The 21,449-nt window shown below is 44.0% G+C and overlaps 1 protein-coding gene across 1 annotated transcript in view; it reads left to right on the forward strand.

Annotated features, from left to right (window-relative positions):
- Positions 1 to 21,449, forward strand: part of CABYR (calcium binding tyrosine phosphorylation regulated) — a 610,964-nt gene that overhangs the window by 344,958 nt on the left and 244,557 nt on the right. The window contains exon 4 of the mRNA XM_069620914.1: positions 15,088 to 16,455. Coding sequence (XP_069477015.1) covers positions 15,088 to 16,455 — 1,368 coding nt within the window. The remainder of the gene's footprint in view (positions 1 to 15,087; positions 16,456 to 21,449) is intronic.

Raw genomic sequence — 21,449 nt, forward strand, 5'->3', positions numbered from 1 at the left:
GGGTGTCATTATTTTATCCCATTCCTGAGACATTGCATGCACCCACGCAAAACACATGTAATGGAGTGAACATCGCCGTACACTAGACGTCACCACATCCTTTGTTAACCATAAACAAAGTAAACACATGTATAACGTCTATGTTCTCAAAATAAACATCACCCCCACCCACAGGTATTATGTATTTATACCCTTGAACATTATTTTCCCAGTGACGTTGTGTCTTACTGATCAATCAAATAGCCCTCTTGTCTCGGGTATACTTCTGTGTGCTCTTTTAGGATAACTCGCCACTGGTACTGTTGGTACGTCGCAATTTCCAGCAGTTGGAACATCTTCATTATGCAATCCACTGTCTTCATTTACCATGGGTGGTATGTCTGGATCATCATTGTCAGGAAGAGTCAGATCACTCTCTTCTCCTTCTTTCAGGTAAGTTTCATCAGAGGGCAACGTTAGTCATCTAAACAAACTACATTTTCACGTTACCGTCTCCCCCTCCTTGCGGTCACCATAGATCTTTCCAGTCTGTATCTACCCATGGAGTAGACTAGTTTGTGTGTCTGCTGTCTGTTGCGAATGAGAGCCATGTCACCAACTTGCATGTGCAACAACACTAGTCTTCTCCTAGAAGAGCCCTTATCATTCCTTGCCACTTGCATGGATCTCAATTTGACAGAATAAATGTGGGGTGTCTTCCTTGGATCATGATCGGTCACTAGGGATGTCACTTTTTCAATTCAGTAAAGATTCTGCCGGATCAACAGTGACGCTGTGTGTGGGGTCCTTCTATATGCAAGTAGGAATGTCATTAGGGCTTTGTCGAGTGCTGTCCCTTTCTCAAGCTCTATGCGAAAGACCTTAGAAATGCTCCACATTTCCATTTGCATGGGGCCAGCATGGTGTGATGTGTATATGTTCAATGCCATATACCTCCAAGTAGTCATCAAAGTCCTTACTCTTAAACCGGGGCCTGTTGTCTGACCTCAATGTTAGCTTCAGTTCGTGAGCTGCAAATATTTCTGCAAGAATCAGTATTAGACATTCAGCCAAAGTAGAATGGATGAATCGCACCTCCGGATATCTTGGGAATTCATCCAGAACTGGAAATGAGCATGTCATTACAGTTTTGCTGGATCATACCAAATTCTATAGTGATAGCCTGCCACGGGACAGTGGCATGCATTGGGAAATCAATTGGGGCTGTTTGTTAGGTTGGCAAGAAGCTTGGCACCATCTGCAGCTGGACAGAAGTGCTTCCACATGCTTTTCCAGTTCTGGAAACCGTACGTTTTCTCACAATCATGCCTTAGTTTTTGTGGCATCTTGGTGACCTGTGTGTGTGATATATATCAATCACCTTCTTGATAAGGGCAGGAGGAATCACAATCCTCGTACCTCAGAGTAAAATTGCATCTGTGACTACACATAGGTCTTCATGCGCATTCCACCCTCCTTGCAGAAACAGACTTGTTTCTGGCCTGGTCTGCCAGAAGTGACTTCCATTGTCCAACTCTCAATTAATCAACTACTCTCAGTAGACCGCTGTGTTGTCTTGTAGCAATGTCGCTGAGATACATTTGTCTTGGGTACCCCCATGTGCATCATCATATGCACTAGTGCTTCTGCTTCTTGTTCAACCACCTCCTATCCATCTCCTTGACAGCAGGGTGTCACGACAAGCAATCAGCGGGATTGCCCGCTCCGGCCATGAACTGTGGGGTTACTCCATAATTCTGCAGCTGTGACATCCACCTCTCCAGCCGAAGTGCGGGACGTAATGAACTCTGATCCTTACAGTCTGGGTGATAATGGTTTGTGGTCAGTTATAACAGTAATTAGGTGACCAAACACATAGATGAAAGTGTTTGCAGTCCCACAGTACTGCCATGACCGCTCCCTCATTTTGAGAATAGAGCTTCTTAGTTGGAGTTAGAGCCTTCCTACCAAATGCCATAGGAGTCTGCACGCCGTCGTCATCAACCTGAACTAAAACTGCGCCCGAACCCACCGGGCTTGCATCCACCAGTATCTCTATTTCCTTGGGTCTAAGAAAGCCATGGTGGTTTCCAGTGCTAATGCTGCCTTCACATCATCAAATACCTTCTGAGTGGAGGAGTTCAATGTCCAGTTCGATTCTTTTTTAATGAGGATGCGTAGGGCTCTGTGATGGTGGCAATATTTGGAGTAAATCTGCCATAAATGTTCATCATCCCAAGGAAGCTTCTTATTTCCGATGGATTTGTTGCAGACGTAAAGTTAAGAATTACTGTCATCTTCAGAGGGTCCACCGATATACCAGCCTCCTGAAAGATGAATCCACAAAACGCTACTTTGGTTTGCAGGAAGTGATGCTTTTATTCGTGCAGAGTTAGTGCCTTCTGTCGAAGTCATCGAAATACTGCTTCCACCAGCACCAGGTGCTCTTTTTCAGACTTTGTAAATGAGCATGTCATTACTCACATTGATGACGCCCTTGAGGGCCGCAAATACTCCCGGCACCATGTGGTGGACGACCACTGCATCTGATGATACCCCAAAATCTAGCCACTTATAACGAAACAACCCTATGTGGGGCGAGCACATCGTAATAATTGTGAATCTTCATGAAAAGGAATTTAGTGGTATCCAGAGCAGGGATCGCGGGTAGAGAATATTGCTGCCCCTGAAGATCTGCCAACATGCCATCTAGCTTTGTTGTAGGGTGCCTCTGCCTTTTGATGGCTCTGTTTGGAAGCTTCATATCCACACAGATACATACTTCACACAGTTGCTTCGGGTTAGGTGCAACCACTGTCAGGGACACCCAAGGAGTAGGTCTGCTCATCTTTTCAATGGTATCTGCATCTTCCAGGCGCTGCAGCCCTTCCTTAACTTTTTGTTGATGGGCAAATGGCATTCAGCTGTGCCGCAGAGCCACCGGTTGGATCGTGTGGTCAATGTGTAATCTCACATCTTGTCCTTTTAGGCAGACTACACCTTGCAATATATCACGGTATCCCGCACACTGGTCAGACCAGACGTTAAGGACGGGACCCGCAGAGGGACCTCGTAGTAGGGCGCTAAGGGATTACAGGCACCGGTGACCTTACCGGTGCCGGTAATCCCTTAGCGCCTACCGTGTAATGAGGCCCAGTGTCTCAATATCTCTTTGGTACGCAATGAATGCAAATTGCACTAAGCCCGGGGTCTCTGCTGTGTTGGGCAACCCAGCAGTGTAGTCTTTGCATCTGGCATAACTAAGAATGCCACTGACGTTGCATTCCTGTCATACTACACTATGGTATGAAACTCACCATCTAGGAATCAGGGAATTCCCTCTCCATACCTAAAGCAGACGGGGAGTCAGTTGAAGATTTTGGAACTGTGCCTATGAATGGTTCTATGTTTACTGATGTGTCAGTGTCTATCAACTTTGAAACCTGGGCATCCAAAATTGTTACGGCGCATCTGTCCTGGCGTCTCATTTTTTGCACCCCTAATAAAACAGCTGGAGAGAAAATATGTGTTTGGTGTAGAGTATCGTTCTGCTCATTGCTCCCTCTGTGGGTATTACTAGAAATGTTTGAAACTTTACCTGTCCGACCTTTCGAATGTTGCCCAGCACACTGTGTCCGCGTCAGTGGCTCCCTGCAGAAATTTGCAAAATGTCTAATTTTCACACAGCGACCACATTGGCGGCCCAAAGCTGAGCATCTTTGTGTGAGAGGCAGCCCTCCGCCACATAACTCACATGGGCCTTTTACCTCATCTCTGAAAGTGGATTCTTTGCGATGCTCTTCCTGTGGTACTGCCTCTGGAAGTTCTTTTGTGTGGTAGCACAATCTCGCGTGCATCTTCTGCCTTATAACTTCGTCCATGTGCGCGGCCCAAGCTATGGCCAGCTCATGTCCGTGTCCTAGCTCGAGAATTTCAAGATTCCTGGCTCCTTTAAGATTTTCTTTCAGAGTTAGGTGGAGAAGCAACCTTGTACGATTTGTCCTCGCAACTCTGCCTCCTCATTCTGAAAAATGCACGCCTGTGCCAGGTGTCGTAGACATGTGAAAAAGGCATCCAGTGACTCGGTGGTAACTTGCGTTGCTTCCCTCAGTTTAAATCTCCCTTAATCAACATTTACCATTAGTATTAAGTAGTTTGTAAGTGCGTTGCGAGCGTCAGTGTGCAACTCCACACCTTGATGGAGCGTCTTGAATAATGTATGTACCTGAGTAGAAAAGTAACATAGATTTCCTTTTTTGGTCATCATGAATTTCAGCAGCCACAGCAAACATTTCCAGGGGTTCCTGCCACAGCAGCCATCTTGGCCCCAGTGATGCTGGACTGCCTGCTGTTTCTAATTCGGGGGCAGGACAGCTGTGGAACTGGTTCGGGACATGGGGTGGACCACTCACATCTTGCATTGCATGGGAAAACGAAATTACAAACCCAGAACCTCCCCTCCCCATCCAGGGAAAGAAAGGAAAAGGGTACAAAAATAGGATTTGTCTCAACGAGGAGTGTCAAAAGGGTCAAGGTTACACTTCAGAACAGGGCAAGGTCAAAGAAATATATAACGCAGACCAACTGGGCTGCACATGAAAAGAAAAGCACTGCAAAGTGCTGACCGCAGAACAGAGAAAGCCAGAAAGGGAATCTTGGAAGCAAAAACCACTAATATGCACACTAAATCCCAAATCCAGGGATCCAAAAACAAGCCATGAGGAACTAGGAACAAAGAACCATGAACAAGGGCATGGTCACAAACAGTAACATTGCAACAGTGACCAGCGCTGGACGGAAGCAAACTGGATTGTTTAAAGCTCGCTAACAATCAAATGTCTGAGGTGTGATGTTTGCTAGCACCTGCCAGCAACAGGTGTGCCTTATCCTGCACCCAACCGTTTGCTGCTAGGGTTGAGAAGAAGCAGTGGGGCAGGCATTCTGGGAAGTTAGTCTTCTGAATAAAGAAGCATACTGACTACCAAAAACCTGGAATAGATGCAGAAGGGAGGGGAAATGAAAAATATAGTTTTAGAGCTCACAAATCACCAAAGCACTCTGTGGTAAGGTTTGAAAGTTAAATCCAATATGAAATGGGTGCCAAATCAGGCCCCCAAGAATCGGAAACAAGAGCAAAAGAAGCGAAATGTGACAATGGGCCTCATTCCGAGATTGGAGGTAGCCATGGCACTATTTGCGCCATGGCTGCCTCCAATACCGGGTCCGGCACCGGTCTTGTTCAGTGGGGACTTACTGGTGCAGTCTGACCCTGGCGGGACCTGTAAGTCCCCATTGAACAAACCATTCCCCATTCCCATTTGCGAATGGCAAGCACGTTATTAGCGCCCTGGTCCCTTAGTGGGACCCGTAAGGGACGTGTGGTGGGACCACACGTTCCTTACGGTTCCCTCCAAGGGACCTCGGAATCGGGCGGTCAGGGATTACTAGGACCGGTCTCCTTACCGGTGCCCGGTATCCCTTACCGCCCGACTCGTAATGACCCCCAATGTCATGTACAAAATCCGGATTTGGAAGAATTCACACAAGTTTTGTTCCAGCACCTCCTGAAGATACAAATTGATGCTAAAATAATTTTTGGCAGACCCCAGGTTTTTTCATCTTTCCAACAACGGGCAGACTTTTTCCCAGATCTGCTTAACCACAGTACTTTTTTATCAATTGACAGAGAAGATAATGGCGGCAGCAAAATAATAAAAGACTGTACATTTCCGGGACATCAGCCAGCATCATATTGCTTCCGGATTTGCCATAAACAACGCTTGTCACAAGGAGAAGGCTTAACATAGTTAAGAGGTGACTTCAGGATCATTATATTAAATACAAATAAGGCCACAACTGCAGATTGCTCTTTAACCACGAAGGCTGTCAATACTCCATTTCTTCAGAAAAAAAGGCCAGCGATTTGATGGGTATGCACTAACATGAGAAAGGTACGGCAAATCATGTACCTCAGAAACAGTCATCTTGTGGCCATGAGAGGAAGGTGAAGGGGATGGGCAATAGGTTGATGAAAGGCTGTGGTAGTTCAACGTTGCAGCCCTTCAACAATAAAAGTCCCTTCGGGAGACATGGATGACACTCAAACTGGTTGATGGATTCCGAATATCTTTATGGTGATATAATTGTCATGTGGGGAGTTGGTATTATGTAGCCTCAGGCCTTAGAAGTTATAGTTTGCATAGTTTACATCACATGTTCATATGTTTAGTGGTAAATCAAGCTTACTGGTTGTTTTGGGGCTGAATTGTTAAAGGATCGCCTAATGAGTGCTGAGAAGGGATATTGGTGGGAAATAATGTTGATCAAAGGGCACGGGCCATTGGTCAGAGGTCCTAACAATTGCATTTACCAATGACGTTGCGAATACAAAACAGAGGTAAAAGTCTTGTTCTTTGTACATTTTATGAGTTACCTCTTTTGAATAATGTTTAGATTTTCTTTCTTCTTTAGTTTATTTTATATCCTGATTGTATTTGGGATTTGTATTTCCCCGTTTCAGTCATGCCTGGGAGGCATGCGTTTTTGTTGGGGTGTGTTGGTGGGGCCATCGGTTGGTTGGTGAGAAATGTAGAGCATTCCCTAAAGGGCTGATCTTAAACTAATGACTCTGAACACTCAGGGCCCGATTCTCAACTGGGTCTTAAGTACCGAAAAGGTCATTAAAAGCCTCCAGTACCTACTCTGAAGGAATATGTGTGTTGGTTGCTAGGGTGAGTGGGAAATGAACATAGCAAACGCCACATTCGTTATCTGCCACTTAAGATTGGTATTCTTGTGGCACTGCTCCACTTTTAAATGTGCGCTTAAGTGGTGCACATATACGGTACCATTTTGGTGCCAGTATTGTGGAGGAGTGCCACAAGAAGCTTTGTTGCAGTGCAGGGTGTATATGAGCACTTTCATATACATCAAACTAAGCAGCTTCAACGTTGTATCCTGCAACCTTGAAGCTGCTTACTTTGGTGTATATGAAATCACACAGGTGTATATGAACACATTAATATACACCAAAGTAAGCAGCTTCAACGTTGTATCCTGAAACGTTGAAGATGCTTACTGTGGTGTGTATGAAAGTGTTCATATACACCCGTGTTCTCTGCAGAACTTTTGTAAAATAACGTATATGTCGTTATTTTACAAAAATGCTGCTGTGATCTCAGGATTGTGCCGTTATGCAAAAAACAATCCTGACGGTGTACTGTCGTGCACTACGAGGACGCCCAGGCCCACTTGAGAATAGTGATGGAGCATGGGTGTCCTGATTTGGCGCAGTGAATCGTGCTCTTAAGCACGTTCCCTGCGCCAAGTTAAGAATTGGGCCCTCATAGGGCTGATGTCCCATTCACCCCAATGACGATGATCCTCGATTCAGATGGAGAAGACTGGCACATGACCCACTCATGTGGGTGGGGCCAAGCCTGATTTGCATATGGTCTTTTCCCTTCTGTAATGGCTTGGCAGGCGAAGAACGATGGTCTGGAGGGTTGCCCCGAGCAATGCCAGTGGTTAAGATTCTGTCTAAACCTTCCAGCCATCACCTCTTTGTTTTTGACATGACCCACTCAAGCCTAAACTCATTTCCCTCATGACCTTCACAGCACGGAAATTACTACTGATTCACTGGAAATCAGTGACACCACCTAAGATCACTGCGTGGTCGGACTCACTCTCAAGAACATGCAGGCTTGAAAAGGGCAGCCTTTAAGAGACAATCCAGACTCAACCCGACCCGTGCAGCCAGGTACTGGGAGATCCTGGAGGACTATGTTTGCCCCGAATCTTGCCGGACCCCATCCGCACTACCGGCCCCTTGATGATGCCACACACGCCCCCTTCGAGATAAGATCTCACGTGTGCCCCTCCCGTAACACATTTGCTTACTTGTACTACCTCACATAATGTTAAGCAATAATGACCTATGTATACTTGATCTTGTTATATTGAAAAAATGTTCAGAGAAAAGAATCGGGCCCTCAATATCTTATCTGTACAATCATGTGGCCTTTCTCCAAGCGACACACCTCCATATGCAAGGTAAAAAGGGAATGGCGCACAAATCATTCATCACTCAATATTTTGCCTCCATTGACACTATAAAAGGGTGTTGTGATTCTGATTTGTAAATGTTTTCCTTTAATGAAATCGGGAATCTTAAGGGTAGATATTTGCTGGATAACAGAACACTGAATGGCTGCCCACGCACCTTCGGTCATTCATTGCATGTGCCTAGTTAAGGACAAGACTCTTTCTTCAAAGCTAAACTAGATGGTTCACGTCAGGAAAACGAGGAATAAACTGAGGCACAGCATTTAGCAAGAATATGATTTTTTTGCAAAATAATTCAAATCAATCAATTGTGTCATTCAATTTCGTATGAGCCAAAGAAATAAAGTGCTTTGATACTTTCTTCTATATTTTTTCATTCAAAAATAATACATATGCACATGCATTGGTAATAACCAATTTTTCCAAGAACATGCATTTCATCTCTGTAATAATACACAGGTAAACATCAAGTTTTCTTGCAAAGTAACAGACAAGCTTATTCACATATTCTCTTCATATGAAATAACTTGTGATTTCCATGGATTAGAGTCCCAATATCTTGATAGAAGGCAATAAATACTCTCATATGATTAATTAGGAGTATTACGTCCTATCTCTAACTACGCGTTTCGGGCACTTCTCGCCCTTCTTCAGGTTTAGGTATTGGGCTTTTCCTTACTGATTTCTGCAAAAAAGTTATATATATATTCTAGATTAGTGTTCAATAGGGCTTTCTAATGTACCAAAAGATCATAGTGTTTAATAGCTCGCACTGCAGGCCACTAACCTTGTGATTGGTCTTCCGTCCAAGGTGGGAAGCCTCAACGGGTGAGACATAATATTGTCACTGCAAAACATAGTATGTTACAACTTCAGTTTTCTATTCTGTGAGGTGTTGAGAATAGCGCTGGGTCCCCCTGCACATCGTCTGAGTTCCGAGATACTGTAGCATGATTAATATCGAATCGTAACGGGCTTACCCGAGTCACTACTCGTTCTGTACATTGGCTGTGGCAGTCTTGTAAATGAAGGTGCTCAAGTGCTTGTCATACCCTAGGGGGAGTGATGATAACTGTGTCAATTATAACTATACTGCATAGCCACACTGGCGGGTCATCTTATTAGATGTAATGGGTGCCTACCTTGGAAAGGAAATGGTTTAGAATTCCGCTTTTTCTCCGTGCGTTGCCACAGTAAGGTTCAGCGTCTTGCTGGGGCAACGTGTATTACTCTGTTGCTTCTTTGAGCTAGTCATCAACAGTGATCCTATAAATGGAATGAGGGATAAGTATGTTTGATTCGTAGGATCTGGCACTAATGTCTAAGTGCGATAGGAATCGCTGAGAATAGAATTACCTCGATCATGTACAAGCAGCAGGGACTACTCGGTGCTGCGCTTCCGCGTTCCATGTTGGCCGCTGCTCTGCAACAAGGAGTTGCTTAGCAACCGGTCAGTGCTGACCTATATCAATGCGTACTCTTGTTTCTAATGTGTGCGAATCCCGGCGACATTTTGGTTGGGGGCGCGTTTCACTAACTCTCAGTGCTACGTATAAACAATGACACATTTAAGGTGTCATGTACTGTAATGTGTGTTAGAATGTACTAAAGCAGTATGCTACCCACTTCGTCATATGTGAATGTGTACCACTCCACTTTCAATGCTTACGTGCCTCGTTTGATTGTGGGTTTCTGTATTAACCCCGAAGGAATTACGATGTTAGTCACGAGCTAGAAGCGCACTTCACTGTTATGTCTCACGTAGGATCTTCCAGAGCTGGCACAATAGAATTGAATCTAATGTAGACAACGGATCATGCTGAGTCACAACCAGTCCTTATATTCTGACAATTACCTGTGGTATGGCTAAATGATTTCCAGCACACATATTAGCTATAGCTACCCTGATCGCACTGATCACTGAACTATTTCTAATAAGGTGCAAACATGTCAAACAAAGACCTCATCCATCTTTTAGACCTCTTAGCTGAAGGGGAAATAATCTTGGGAGGACATTTTAATTGTTTTTTAGATCCCAGGATAGAAAACACCTTATCTCCTCTTTCCCAAGTCAACAGATGACATTATCATTTGATAGCTAAAACCCTGGGGCTTTGCACTGAGCAAACCCTGAAGATTCTTCCATCTAGATGAGTTATACTCGTTACTTTGTAGAATAAGGATTTTCATGAACTGATATGTTCCTGATTTCCAACGTTCTAATTCCTAAAACATTGCGATTGAGATAGTTCAAAGAGTTTTATCAGCTCATGCCCCTGTTCTTTTAGACCTGCCAATAGAGTTATTGCCCATTGCTGACTGTAAATTGTGGCATTTTTGTCAATTATTACTGGGACAATGATACCAGGGAATTAGTTGCTAGAACAATATGTGATGCAGGGATGGATCTACTGAAAAGGAGAAATAATTAGTAAAACTATAGCCTTTGTTAGAGCTAGGGAGAAACAAAGACAATTTTTTGAAGATTACGTAAGATTCAGAGTAATGGAGCATAAGCGCAGATGCTTCTTGAAGAGCCTAACACATTTTAGTACCTTGGAGTCGGTTGGAATCACATCTGACAGAGCCATGTACTCTCTATTGTGTACAATACAGTTTTACTATGCAAAAGGAAACGAGGCCAGTAGGTATTAGTGGCCAACTTGGTCAGAACCAAGACAATTGAACCCACTCACCATCTTTTTGAGGAAGAAGATGGCCTGATTGTGGCAAGGTAGAATATTGGAACCAAGCAAACCATTCCTCTCTTATGATCCCTGTATGTTATCAGGAACCAAAAAGTGAGACTCGGACGCCAAGCCGCGAGGGAAAACGCGAAGCCAGAAAAACTCTTGGATGTGACTCGATAGCAGAATCAAAGTATCAGTTGAATGCAAGCCGGGAAAGATCTTCGGTAGTAACTCCAGTGTTGAGTAGAGTAGATAATTAAGGTAGAGCTGGGAAGCTCTCAGCAGCTGCTGTGAAGTATAAGTGCCAATAGTACACAAGGCAGGAAAGCGTAGCAGGCATATTCAGGACCAGTGGAGAGAGGCTGAAAAGAGGGAGACTGGAGATAACAAGAGAAAAGATGAATGAAGGTTAGGAGACTGGAGGTGAGAAGCATAGGAGAGGATTACCTGTTTTGAGACGTGGTGTCCTCTACGGTTGTTTCCTATTTCATGAATGAAGACACAAGGTACGTTGTGTCAGATGCCATATTGCGGAAACACTAGACCACACATTTAAGATTGGTCTGTGCCATAGTGGAACAACACTGTGTGAGAGACACCAACGTCTCCAAAGAATTATTTGGGCATAAGGATTACACCATCATATGATACATAGGGCAGACATTCCAGACCTGTGGAAAATGAGCAAGGACATTTTGTCAGGGGGGGCTGCAGGAAATGACATGACTTGAGCGTACAGCCACTACCAAGATGACGCTTTTGCCAATTTTTTAAAATATATATTTCAAGCATTGGCGATCATAATGATCAAGGTCTTTGAAGAAGAACTTTTCAGGGAACCTTTTCGTTTAAAAAGCACATACATTTCGAGTTATTTGGGCACAGAAAACTCTGAAGGTGCCCCGAAAAGTCCTTTTTCATGTTTTAATATCAGTGGGTTGGGACCCCCTTGCATATACTGGTACCTTATTACCTCTCCATTCTGCTTGATTGGCAACTTTCATGTAGGTATATGAAATGGATGTTCTTAGAACAAGGGGTTACTAAGCGACTGCTAGCCCACCTTTTACCCTGGTTACACAGAAACCTAATTTCTCTGCAAGTTTAACTAGAGGCTATCTTAGTATGTGTCAAGATAAGGAATCTCTTACTATCAAATCTGTATGAGGGGGAAGTCCTCTTACATTTTCTCCATGTCAAGAAAGAGTTTTCTTTGAAGCCTGCGAGGTGTCTAGGCAAGCTTTTTTGGCAGCGGGCTGAGTGACTGCTGCCCCGCTCTGGGTGACTGCTGCTCTGCTTTCTGGGTTTCCTTGAAGGTTTTGGAGGACCTCGGGTGGTCATTGGATTTCAAACCGCCAAGTGCTTGCAGCGGGCAATAGAATGCCCAAAAATGTAGACTATTTGTGGAGGGTAATGAAAAGAGAACTTCCGTGTGCTATAGATTAAATTAATTGACCTAAACACAGCAACGGGGACTAAATCATATATGGCTCTGTGTAAACGGTGGTTGGGTGTTTCGATTCATGCATGTTCCTGGATACATATTTGGGAACAGGCATGGAAAAGTTGAAATGGACGTCATTGAAATAATGCATCTACAAACTATTCTTCCATTGGTACATAACCCCAGAGAAGTTCCATAAAATGCACCCTAAATCATCAAAATTGTGTTGGCAAGATTGCAGTGGTATAGGCAACGTGGGTCATGTGTGGTGGTCTTGCTCAATGATACAAATTTAATCGGGCACACATCTTAGCTAAGGATATTTTGTGAATTTAACTGCCTCTAGACCCATTACAGATTTATATTGGGAAACCCTGATGACGCAGGTCTATACTCATTCTACAACTGCCCTGATTTCTTACCTCTTAGATGTGCCACGCCTAGCAATAGCTCAATTTCGGAGAGCTGCTAAGGCCCGGTTGATGCCTCCTCGTGGGTACAAATAAGGGAGGTGCTTTTAGTGGAAAATATTTCCGCCCTACTATCAAATGATGTTTCTAAATATGTTATAATATGGTCTCCATTTTATTTCTTAAGAACGTTGCCATACTGTGAAAGACTACATTGAAATGCTAATGCTCCCATTTATTAAATGTATGGGCTATTCATCTTTGATATTCTCTCTGTGGAGAAACCTGGCCTTATCTGCACACCTGTGGATTTGCAAACAGTCTGATTTTATCAATTAGCTATTGGATTTTATTTGGTTTGTTTTTGTTTATTCAAATTCTGTTTTGGAAGTTTTCTTAAGTTAACGTGTTATCTTTGTGAATATCATTTAAAAAATAATAGAAATAAAGCTTGGGAAAAACATGTCCCACAGGGTTCCCTAACCTTCTTTAAGATAAGAGCTATTGCACCATACTGCTATTGACACCTGAGCAGCCACCACAATGGGCTCTTTCCATTTTAAAAGTAAAAGTGTTGCCCCTCTTGAAAAGTAGCTTCGCTACTTTCCACACTGAACACTCAATTTGTTTCTGGGTCTCACCATCTGCTTTTGGTACTTCTAAAATATGTAAGTTGCACCTCCTCTCACTGTTTTTGACATCATTGATATATTTAACTCTATTGTATTTGCCTGAAGCTCCCTATCTTTTAGTTGTGCTTCATATTTGACAACCAAGAGATTGGTGAATAATTGTTATTTTCTAATGCTGCAAATCGATCTTCAGTTTTTCCACCATCCTGTGGGAACTGTGGATCGTCTTGTGCGTAAAAGATAACTCTAGCACCTGTTCTATTGATGCAAGTGCAGTGGGCTGCTCTGGACGTACAGCATATCTTGGTTGGTGGGCCTGATCCTGCTCGCTTCCTGAACCTATTTGAGTGTTACAAAATCCTCTGCCAAATTAACTTGATTCTGTGTACATGCTACACATGTGAATGCTCTGCATGTCTCATGGGGCACATTGTTGCAGCAAGGGATTTCATTATTGGTATAAGACATGGACAAAAACTAAACTCCAATGGGACAGCAGACTGAGACATAACGATGTAGCAAGACCCTGCCTCCGGTCTGTGATCCAGTGGGGATAGCTAGGGAATCCTGCACATGCTGTCCTCGGGTCCAGCTTCACACCGTGGATGCCGGCACCTGACCCGCTTGGCTGCCCCAATAGCCACATCCACTGTCAAGGAGGCAGACTTTATTACATTATACAGGAAGAGGTTGGTTGGGGGGGGGGGACTGAATCAATTGTGTGATCAATTAAAATATCGAGACTCTGTTAATAAAGTCTTTTAATTACCACTAATCTTTACTTTCTTGTTATTCCTAGAGTTGGGCCTGGTTATGAAGGTATCCAAGAGAGATGGCCCTTTTGAGGGATTTGGTCAAAACTTGTTAACCTTAATAACTACCCATACTGATATTAATATCACTACTAATACCCAGAAACATGCTAGCCAAGGGCGTCCAATCATCTGAATTCACGTGTGCTAAGACTGTCCAGGATAGTAGTAAAGAGAATTGTCAACCCCGGGGCAATACCAAAGACCTTGGCACACAGTGTAAGGAGTAAGCAAGGCATCCAACACTGAAATATTTCATGCCCCTCTCTGCACCAAAGGTGCGCAGTACTATTTGTGTTTTTATGACCAATAAATAAATGTAGATATAAAAGGTGTCAAACATTAATGCCACAGAAATACATAGATTCAAGAAATAGGTTATGTTTTGGTCATGAAGGTTATCCAGGAATTTTAGCAAGAACAACGTATTTGATTATGTGGCGGCTGCAAGCTTCTCCATTTGTACAGCATACTTTCCAAAATGTACCATTCTGAGCGGCGCAAACTCTTCCTGACCTTCAACAGCCAAGCTAGAAATACAGCATAAGAAAAGGTCTAAGCATTGTTTTACCGCTTAATAGCCCAGTGGTTACCAATTTGAAATGATTCGCTTGAAATAGCTTATCAGATGAAAACACGAGGCCTGCTTCGACTGCAAAGAAATCAGCTTCGGAACTATGAAAAAGTATCGGAACTGTTAACAGTAAAAAATAACAGTAGTAGAATTCCATTACTCTTCTCACTTGGACCTCTGCCTACACATCATTCAGTATCATATTGAGTAAATAATATGTGCAATTGAAGTCATCCAATAGTTCCCCATTTGATTGCAGCAGTTGGGGAAGGCATCAGGGAGGGAAGCCTTTGGAAATATGAAAAATGTGATTTTTTTTGTCTGGGACGGCTAGAAAAACAGCATACCATTCTCATTGAAAACAACACTGTGTAATCTGAGCTAAAATATGTAGGCACAATAAGTTACCTATTACTTTAAAAAGCTTTCTTGTAGTTGAAACATACTTACCTGTGCAACATATTTTTTTTTCGAATTAGTTGAAACATGGCCAGAAGAAAACCAGGTGTGTGATTCAAAGTCCCCAGTATCGACAGAGAAGGTCTTACAAGTCACAGAAGCGTGTACACCATTACTAGAAGGCAGGAAACCTGACGATGTTTGCCCCCGTGAAATTTCAAATACTTCTGTTTGCCCCACCAAACCGCCTGTTGAAAAACCACCATGCCCAGAGGAAAAAGAGGAGGTTACATGTACAACAGGCCCACCAGTACCTGCACCTGATGATGTTTGGATATGTGAAGATGAAGTACCAGCTCCTCCCCGACCTCCAACCCCACCCCAACCGGCCTCCAAGCCGCCCTCCCGACCAGCATCACCAGTAGTTGATGCTTGCCCCGTCTCCCGGCCACCCTCCCGACCACCCTCCCAACCAGCATCCCGACCAGCATCACCAGTAGTTGACACTTGTCCTGTCTCCCGGCCACCCTCTCAGCCACCCTCCCAACCAGCCTCCCGACCAGCATCTCCAGTAGTTGATACTTGTCCTGTGCCAAGCCGACCTCCTACGCCACAAGATCAACCTGATGACACCTGTCATCTAGAACCACCTTCTAAACCACCTTCTAGGCCACAGACACCAACAAAGGCTGAAGTTTGTCCTGCTTCACCTCGCCCTGTCACACCAGATACATGCCCCCCCAAAGCAAGGTCGCGGCCCCCTACACCTGTTGACAGACCACCAGATGTCTGCAAGACTCCTGAGGTTCCACCTTGCCCAACACCCCCTTGCCCAGATCCGGGTGCTGCTTCCAGGCCTAAAACTCCACCAGCAGATTCTGGTCCTGAGAAAGTGGAAAGAATAATTTCAAAGCCTGCAAATCTCGTATGTGAGCCTCCTGGAGGGAGACCTAAGTCAGCAGAGCAGATTTGCCCTAAGCCAAAATCACCACCACCTCCAGACCAATGTCTAGTTCCGAAAACTGGCTCTAAAGCACCAACACCACAGCGTGTACCTTCCCCTAAACCACGTGCTGCAACAGATGTTTGTCCTACTGAACCAAGTTCTGCATATGTGCCTGCCCAAGAGAGCTCCATGGCCCGAATCGTTATTGAGCCAAAGCAAGAACAACATGGTGGGTATTATCCTGATACATCTATGGAAAGAAGAATGCCTCAAGGTGCTCGAGGTACTGAACTAGCCCAAGCTACCTGTGCCACACCTCCGTATCAGCAAGCTCCTAATTATATGATGGACTACATTGAGCAAATTCCTCAGGAAATCATGATTCCAAATCAAACTGGGAAACCGCAGCCTGATCCCTGTAAACAGCCGGGTTACGCCAGTCCATATCAGTATCAGAGTATCCAGGCTGGTGCAGACGATGGCAGGTACTACCAAGACCAAGGTAAGAAATGGCACATTACGTGCGTTCTATATTTCATAATTGATAAGCCATCCATAAATAGGATGTGATATATATGATGAGCACTGTTGTGTTTGTTATGCTACCATGCCACATCTGGTGACAAGCTCATAATGCACAGTAATAACGTAGACATATCCCACACAGTAGCCCTTGCTCAAGAAAACCTGTTTTAAAAGGTATTGCACAGGAAAACCAGAACAAGCCTTAGCAAAGCAATTAGGATTGGGTTTATGAAGGTATGTGCGTCTTTGGGTGAGTAGTGGTTGTGCACATGGGTAAGAGAACACCGTAGAAAGATCCCTTACGGTTTGGGCATTGACCTCTTAACCTCTTAAAGTAGAAAAAAACCTTAATGCTAGGCATTCCAGGAAGCCCAACCCTCCAGGTATATAGAAATCATGAAATGAAATGTTTGAATGAAACACATAAATTATGCCATGTCCTTAAGCGGCAGATGAGTGAACACAATTATTGTTATTTTTTTAATTATTTTTAGAACTTTTATTTAGTGCACATGGTAGCAGCACATTTTAATTGCATATAACACTAATATTTGTATACATGGTTATGAGTCTCATATTGACAATTGTACTTTGCGATAATCACATGTGATGTTGCTGTTCCCCATGTGCAAACGAAAATCAGCCCACATGTCTCTAGGACGACAGAAAGATATGTTCATGTTTATATACATTTCTTCCATATTATTGGCCCATATCATATCTTGAATCCAGTCTTTTAATACAGGAACTTCGTTCCATGTCCATCGCATGAGGATAGCTCTTTTGGCCCGAAATTGACCAGTCTACGTTGCTTTGCATTCAATTATTTAGTATAACCCAATATGCAGGCTGATGGAGACAAAGTCAAAGACTGACCAATTATATCATCAAGTGGAGAACATATTGCTTCCCAATGTTCCACCAACACAGAACATAGGCATCCAGGCTGTTACATCTGGGGCATTTACCCTCTGCGGTAGGAAACTACTTTTTTAACCTTGCAGGTGTGTAGTACATTCTGTTGAGAATTTTAAAGTGTATTAGCCTGTACCTGGAATTCAGAGACACCTGTTTCGTCAATTTGCATGCTTGCATCCAGCATGTATCTGTGATGGGAGTACCCAGGTCTCTTTCCCACTTGTCCCTGATGTTAACAATCTGCAGTGTACGAGAAGTCTGTGTAATTTTGTATGAAAATATCGTTTTCCCCCATATTTTGCGACATTGTGTAGGTAGGACAATAGTGTGGTTTAGGTTCTGATGGGCATGATGGCCACATTATTGATATCACAGATCAACCCGGTAATTGTGGTACTGTTGTAGTGGTATACCGCCGATACGTGCCTTAAATATGTCCCATGTAATGAAATTGCCTTCGCTTCTATAAACAGATCTCCCAGCATTTGTATACCAGAATTGCTCCAGTGTGCTGCTATTGACTTATCTCAAAAGGGGTTCTGAGCTGGAAGGCCCCAGATGAGCACCACTTTGTCGTACAGTACTGTATACTTGGAGCAATGTGTAAGCTTGGTCCATGCTTGGCATGTAGCTCCCACAGGGTCTAACTGGTGTGTTCTTTGATACCTATTGCCCATAATCAAATGTACCATCGGAACGGGGGGCGGGGGCACTATGTCTCGCTAACTTTACATGCGGTGGGCCTGGATCCCGCTCTTCCTACTATGACGCAAAGTATGCTTGCTCAGTCCAATAATATAATTCAAAGTCATGAGCAGAGAGCCCACCGGCTTCCTATGGTTGTGTGAGACGTTTCCATTTCACTCTTACTTGGCCATTCCATACGAATGAAGAGCACAACCTAGCTATTTCGTTAAAAAAGGATTTCTCCGGCCACATCGTTATGCTACTGAAAAGGTACAGGAACGTGGGTAAGATGATAATTTGTCCTAATGCAACGTTTCCCGCTAATGATAAAGGGAGCTGTTTCCATCTTTTCAGTTTAGTGGCTATTTTTATCATCAGGGTGTCGTAATTGAGGAATCTAGCGAGGGCGGGAGTGCGTGCTATTTCTATACCTAGGTATCTGATGCTTGAAGGTGACCAGTGTAAACCGCAGGTGTCTCTAGGTTCTCGAGTGCCTTCAGTTAAAGGAAATATTTCCGACTTACTGCTGTTCTGGTGTAAACCTGAATATTTTCCAAACTCTCGCACCGCTGTCAGTATTTTATGTTAATGGCGCTCGGCATCTCCCATATACAACATTATATCATCTGCGTACAATGTGATGAGTTCAGGTTGGCCACTTATACGAATTCCAGCTTTGCCAAAGCAAGTTTGTTTCAAATCTGCTAGTGGCGCAATAATTAGGGCAAATAACAGAGGTGACAATGTGCACCCCTGTCTAGTGCACCCACACCTAGTAGTAACGTGGAGGAGAGTATGCCGCTAGTGAATACTCTTACAAATGGTTGGGCATATAGAACTTTCACCCATTTTATAAAGTTAGGCCCAAACTGATAATTGCTTAATATCCTAAACATGAAGGGCCAGGACACCATGTTGAATGCCTTCTGCATGTCCAATGCAACCGCCACTCCCTGGCTATCTTTTGGGATTTGTGAGATAACGTTATACATCCGGCGTATATTTAATGCTGTTGATCCCCCTGGTATAAAGCATGCTTGATCCTCGTGTACCATATGTGGCATCAGTGGGATCAGGCACGAGACAAGGATTTTCTCAAATATTTTAGCGTCAGTATTTACCAGTGACAGTGGTCTATACGACCTGCATTCATTTACCGCTTTACCTGGCTTTAATAATAAGATGATTATAGCTTTGCGCATCGATTCATGTAAAATCCCACTCTCCAAGGCTTCGGACCAAACCAGCATTAGGCAGGGGCCATCTCGTCTATGAACTCTTTGTTGAATTCTGCACCCAGCCCATCGGAATCCAGAGCTTTCCCTTTCGGGAGATCCTAATGGCTTTTTTAATCTCTTCTATATCCAAGGGCTCTTCTAATAACCCACACACCTCTGCAGATAGAATAGTCGTGGGAATCCCTGCCAGGTACTCATCAATGCCCACAGCCGTGGCCACTCCCTTTGGGGTGTATAGTGCGGCATAGAAATGATAAAATACTCTGTTAACCTCCTTATCTAGATTTGCCACTGAGCCATCTGGACGGGTTATGCAGGGGATAGTAGGACCACCCTTATCAGAGCGGACTGCACGTGCAAGCTAATTCCCCGGTCTATCCGCCTCTCAATAACACGCCATTGTGTTCCCATCTCAGTGTGACATGGAATATGTAAAACCAACAGGATCGGGGAGTGATCTGAAAGTGTTCTAGGAAGTATCTTAGTACCCAATTAAACAACCTATGGGCAACTCTATGGGCAACTAACCATACATCTATGTGTGAGTGCATGTCATATACAGATGAATAAAATGTGTAGCCATGCTGATCAGTATTCAAAGCTCGCCATATATCTATAAGCCCCATATCCTCAGCCAGTGTCTGAACAGTGCGACCTGCATTGGCCTGCAACCTAGTTGACGTAGAGGTTCATTCCAATTGTGGGTCAAGTATAGTGTTAAAGTCCCCCACCGCAGATAACTAATGCTGTTGGGTATTTGGCACATTCCTGAAACACATCTCTGTAGAAATCTGGGTCATCTATTTTCGGGCCGTAAATATTAAGTAATATAACTTCATTATTGCCCAGCTTCCCATGTACAAACACAAATCTTCTCTGCTCATCACACACAGTCTTATGGGGAGAGAAAGGGAGGGAGCGATGTATTAATATCATTACCCCCTATGCTCTAGTGGTGATGTATATTATTTCTGGTCACCCCAACCCGGTGCCACATGGTGCACCTGACAGTAAATCATGTGGGTTTCTTGGAGATATAGAATCTTAATGCCTAGCCTGTTAGCATATGCAACAACTTGCCGTGTTTTTATTGGCGACCCCAGACCTCTGACATTCCAGCTTAGCGTCTTTACAATTAAGTCCCCTTTCCCGGTGTATGTCATCCTGTGTCTATTGCTTTGTTCAATCTTAACATTGTACTTCACCATGCAACCTTAGATTTGGAACGTTGTACCATGTGCATTTTGTAACATTTACACCCCAACACTACCCTTGACTCCTCCACCCCTGCCCTCATAGTACCCAACAATTTGACTATGTACCTTACCACCGCCCCTACTCCCACCACCAAAACGAACCCAACATTGGGTTGCTCTTGCATCGGGGGGCGACCGTCGCCGCTACAAGTGGCGGACCATATAGATGCCCAGTTGCGGGCTTTACATATGTGTAGTGTGTGGCAAAAAAGGCTAAATCGTTACCATTAACACATTTAGCAGGATCTAGGCAGGTGGGTGTAGCCAACTATATTATGTAGTCTTTGCGGTTCCTGAGGAGATGGTAGTAGAATGTGAGTCTCTATGAACGAAGTTGCCTCCTCGGGGAACGTAAAGATATAGGTTTTATTCTGAAACTGCATGCGCTATCTAGCTGGATAAAGCATGGCATAAGCAATGTCCCATTCCCTAAGGAGTTTTTTGACTCCGGTGAAGGTACGCCTTTCTTGCTGTACAGCTAAAGTGTAATCCAGGAAGAGGCGCATGATGCTGGATCCCATTTTCAATTCCTGTTTCTCATGTGCTGCCTGTAATGCCAGATCCCACGGTAGGTCATCAGACGGGCTATTATTGGCCTTGGATAGCCACCAGGCTTAGGTCTTGCTGTTAGCACCCTGTGCGCACGTTCAATTACAAAGAGTGGGGACCACCCTGGATCACCCAATAGTTCCATCTTGATCAGGATTCTAGGTTCTCACACTTAGCCTTCACAATGCTCAGGTCTTTAGCTAATGCTGTCATGTTACCTTGTAGTGCTGTTACCGTGTCCTCAGTGATGCTCATGCGATTCTCGGCCTCAGTTATTCGCAGGGTTGCTTTTTCCAGTTTGGTACGGATTGTCATGACGTTGG

The sequence above is a fragment of the Ambystoma mexicanum genome, chromosome 5q, assembly GCF_040938575.1.
Source record: "Ambystoma mexicanum isolate Mex_15411 chromosome 5q, UKY_AmexF1_1, whole genome shotgun sequence".
Classification (NCBI taxonomy): Eukaryota; Metazoa; Chordata; class Amphibia; order Caudata; family Ambystomatidae; genus Ambystoma; species Ambystoma mexicanum.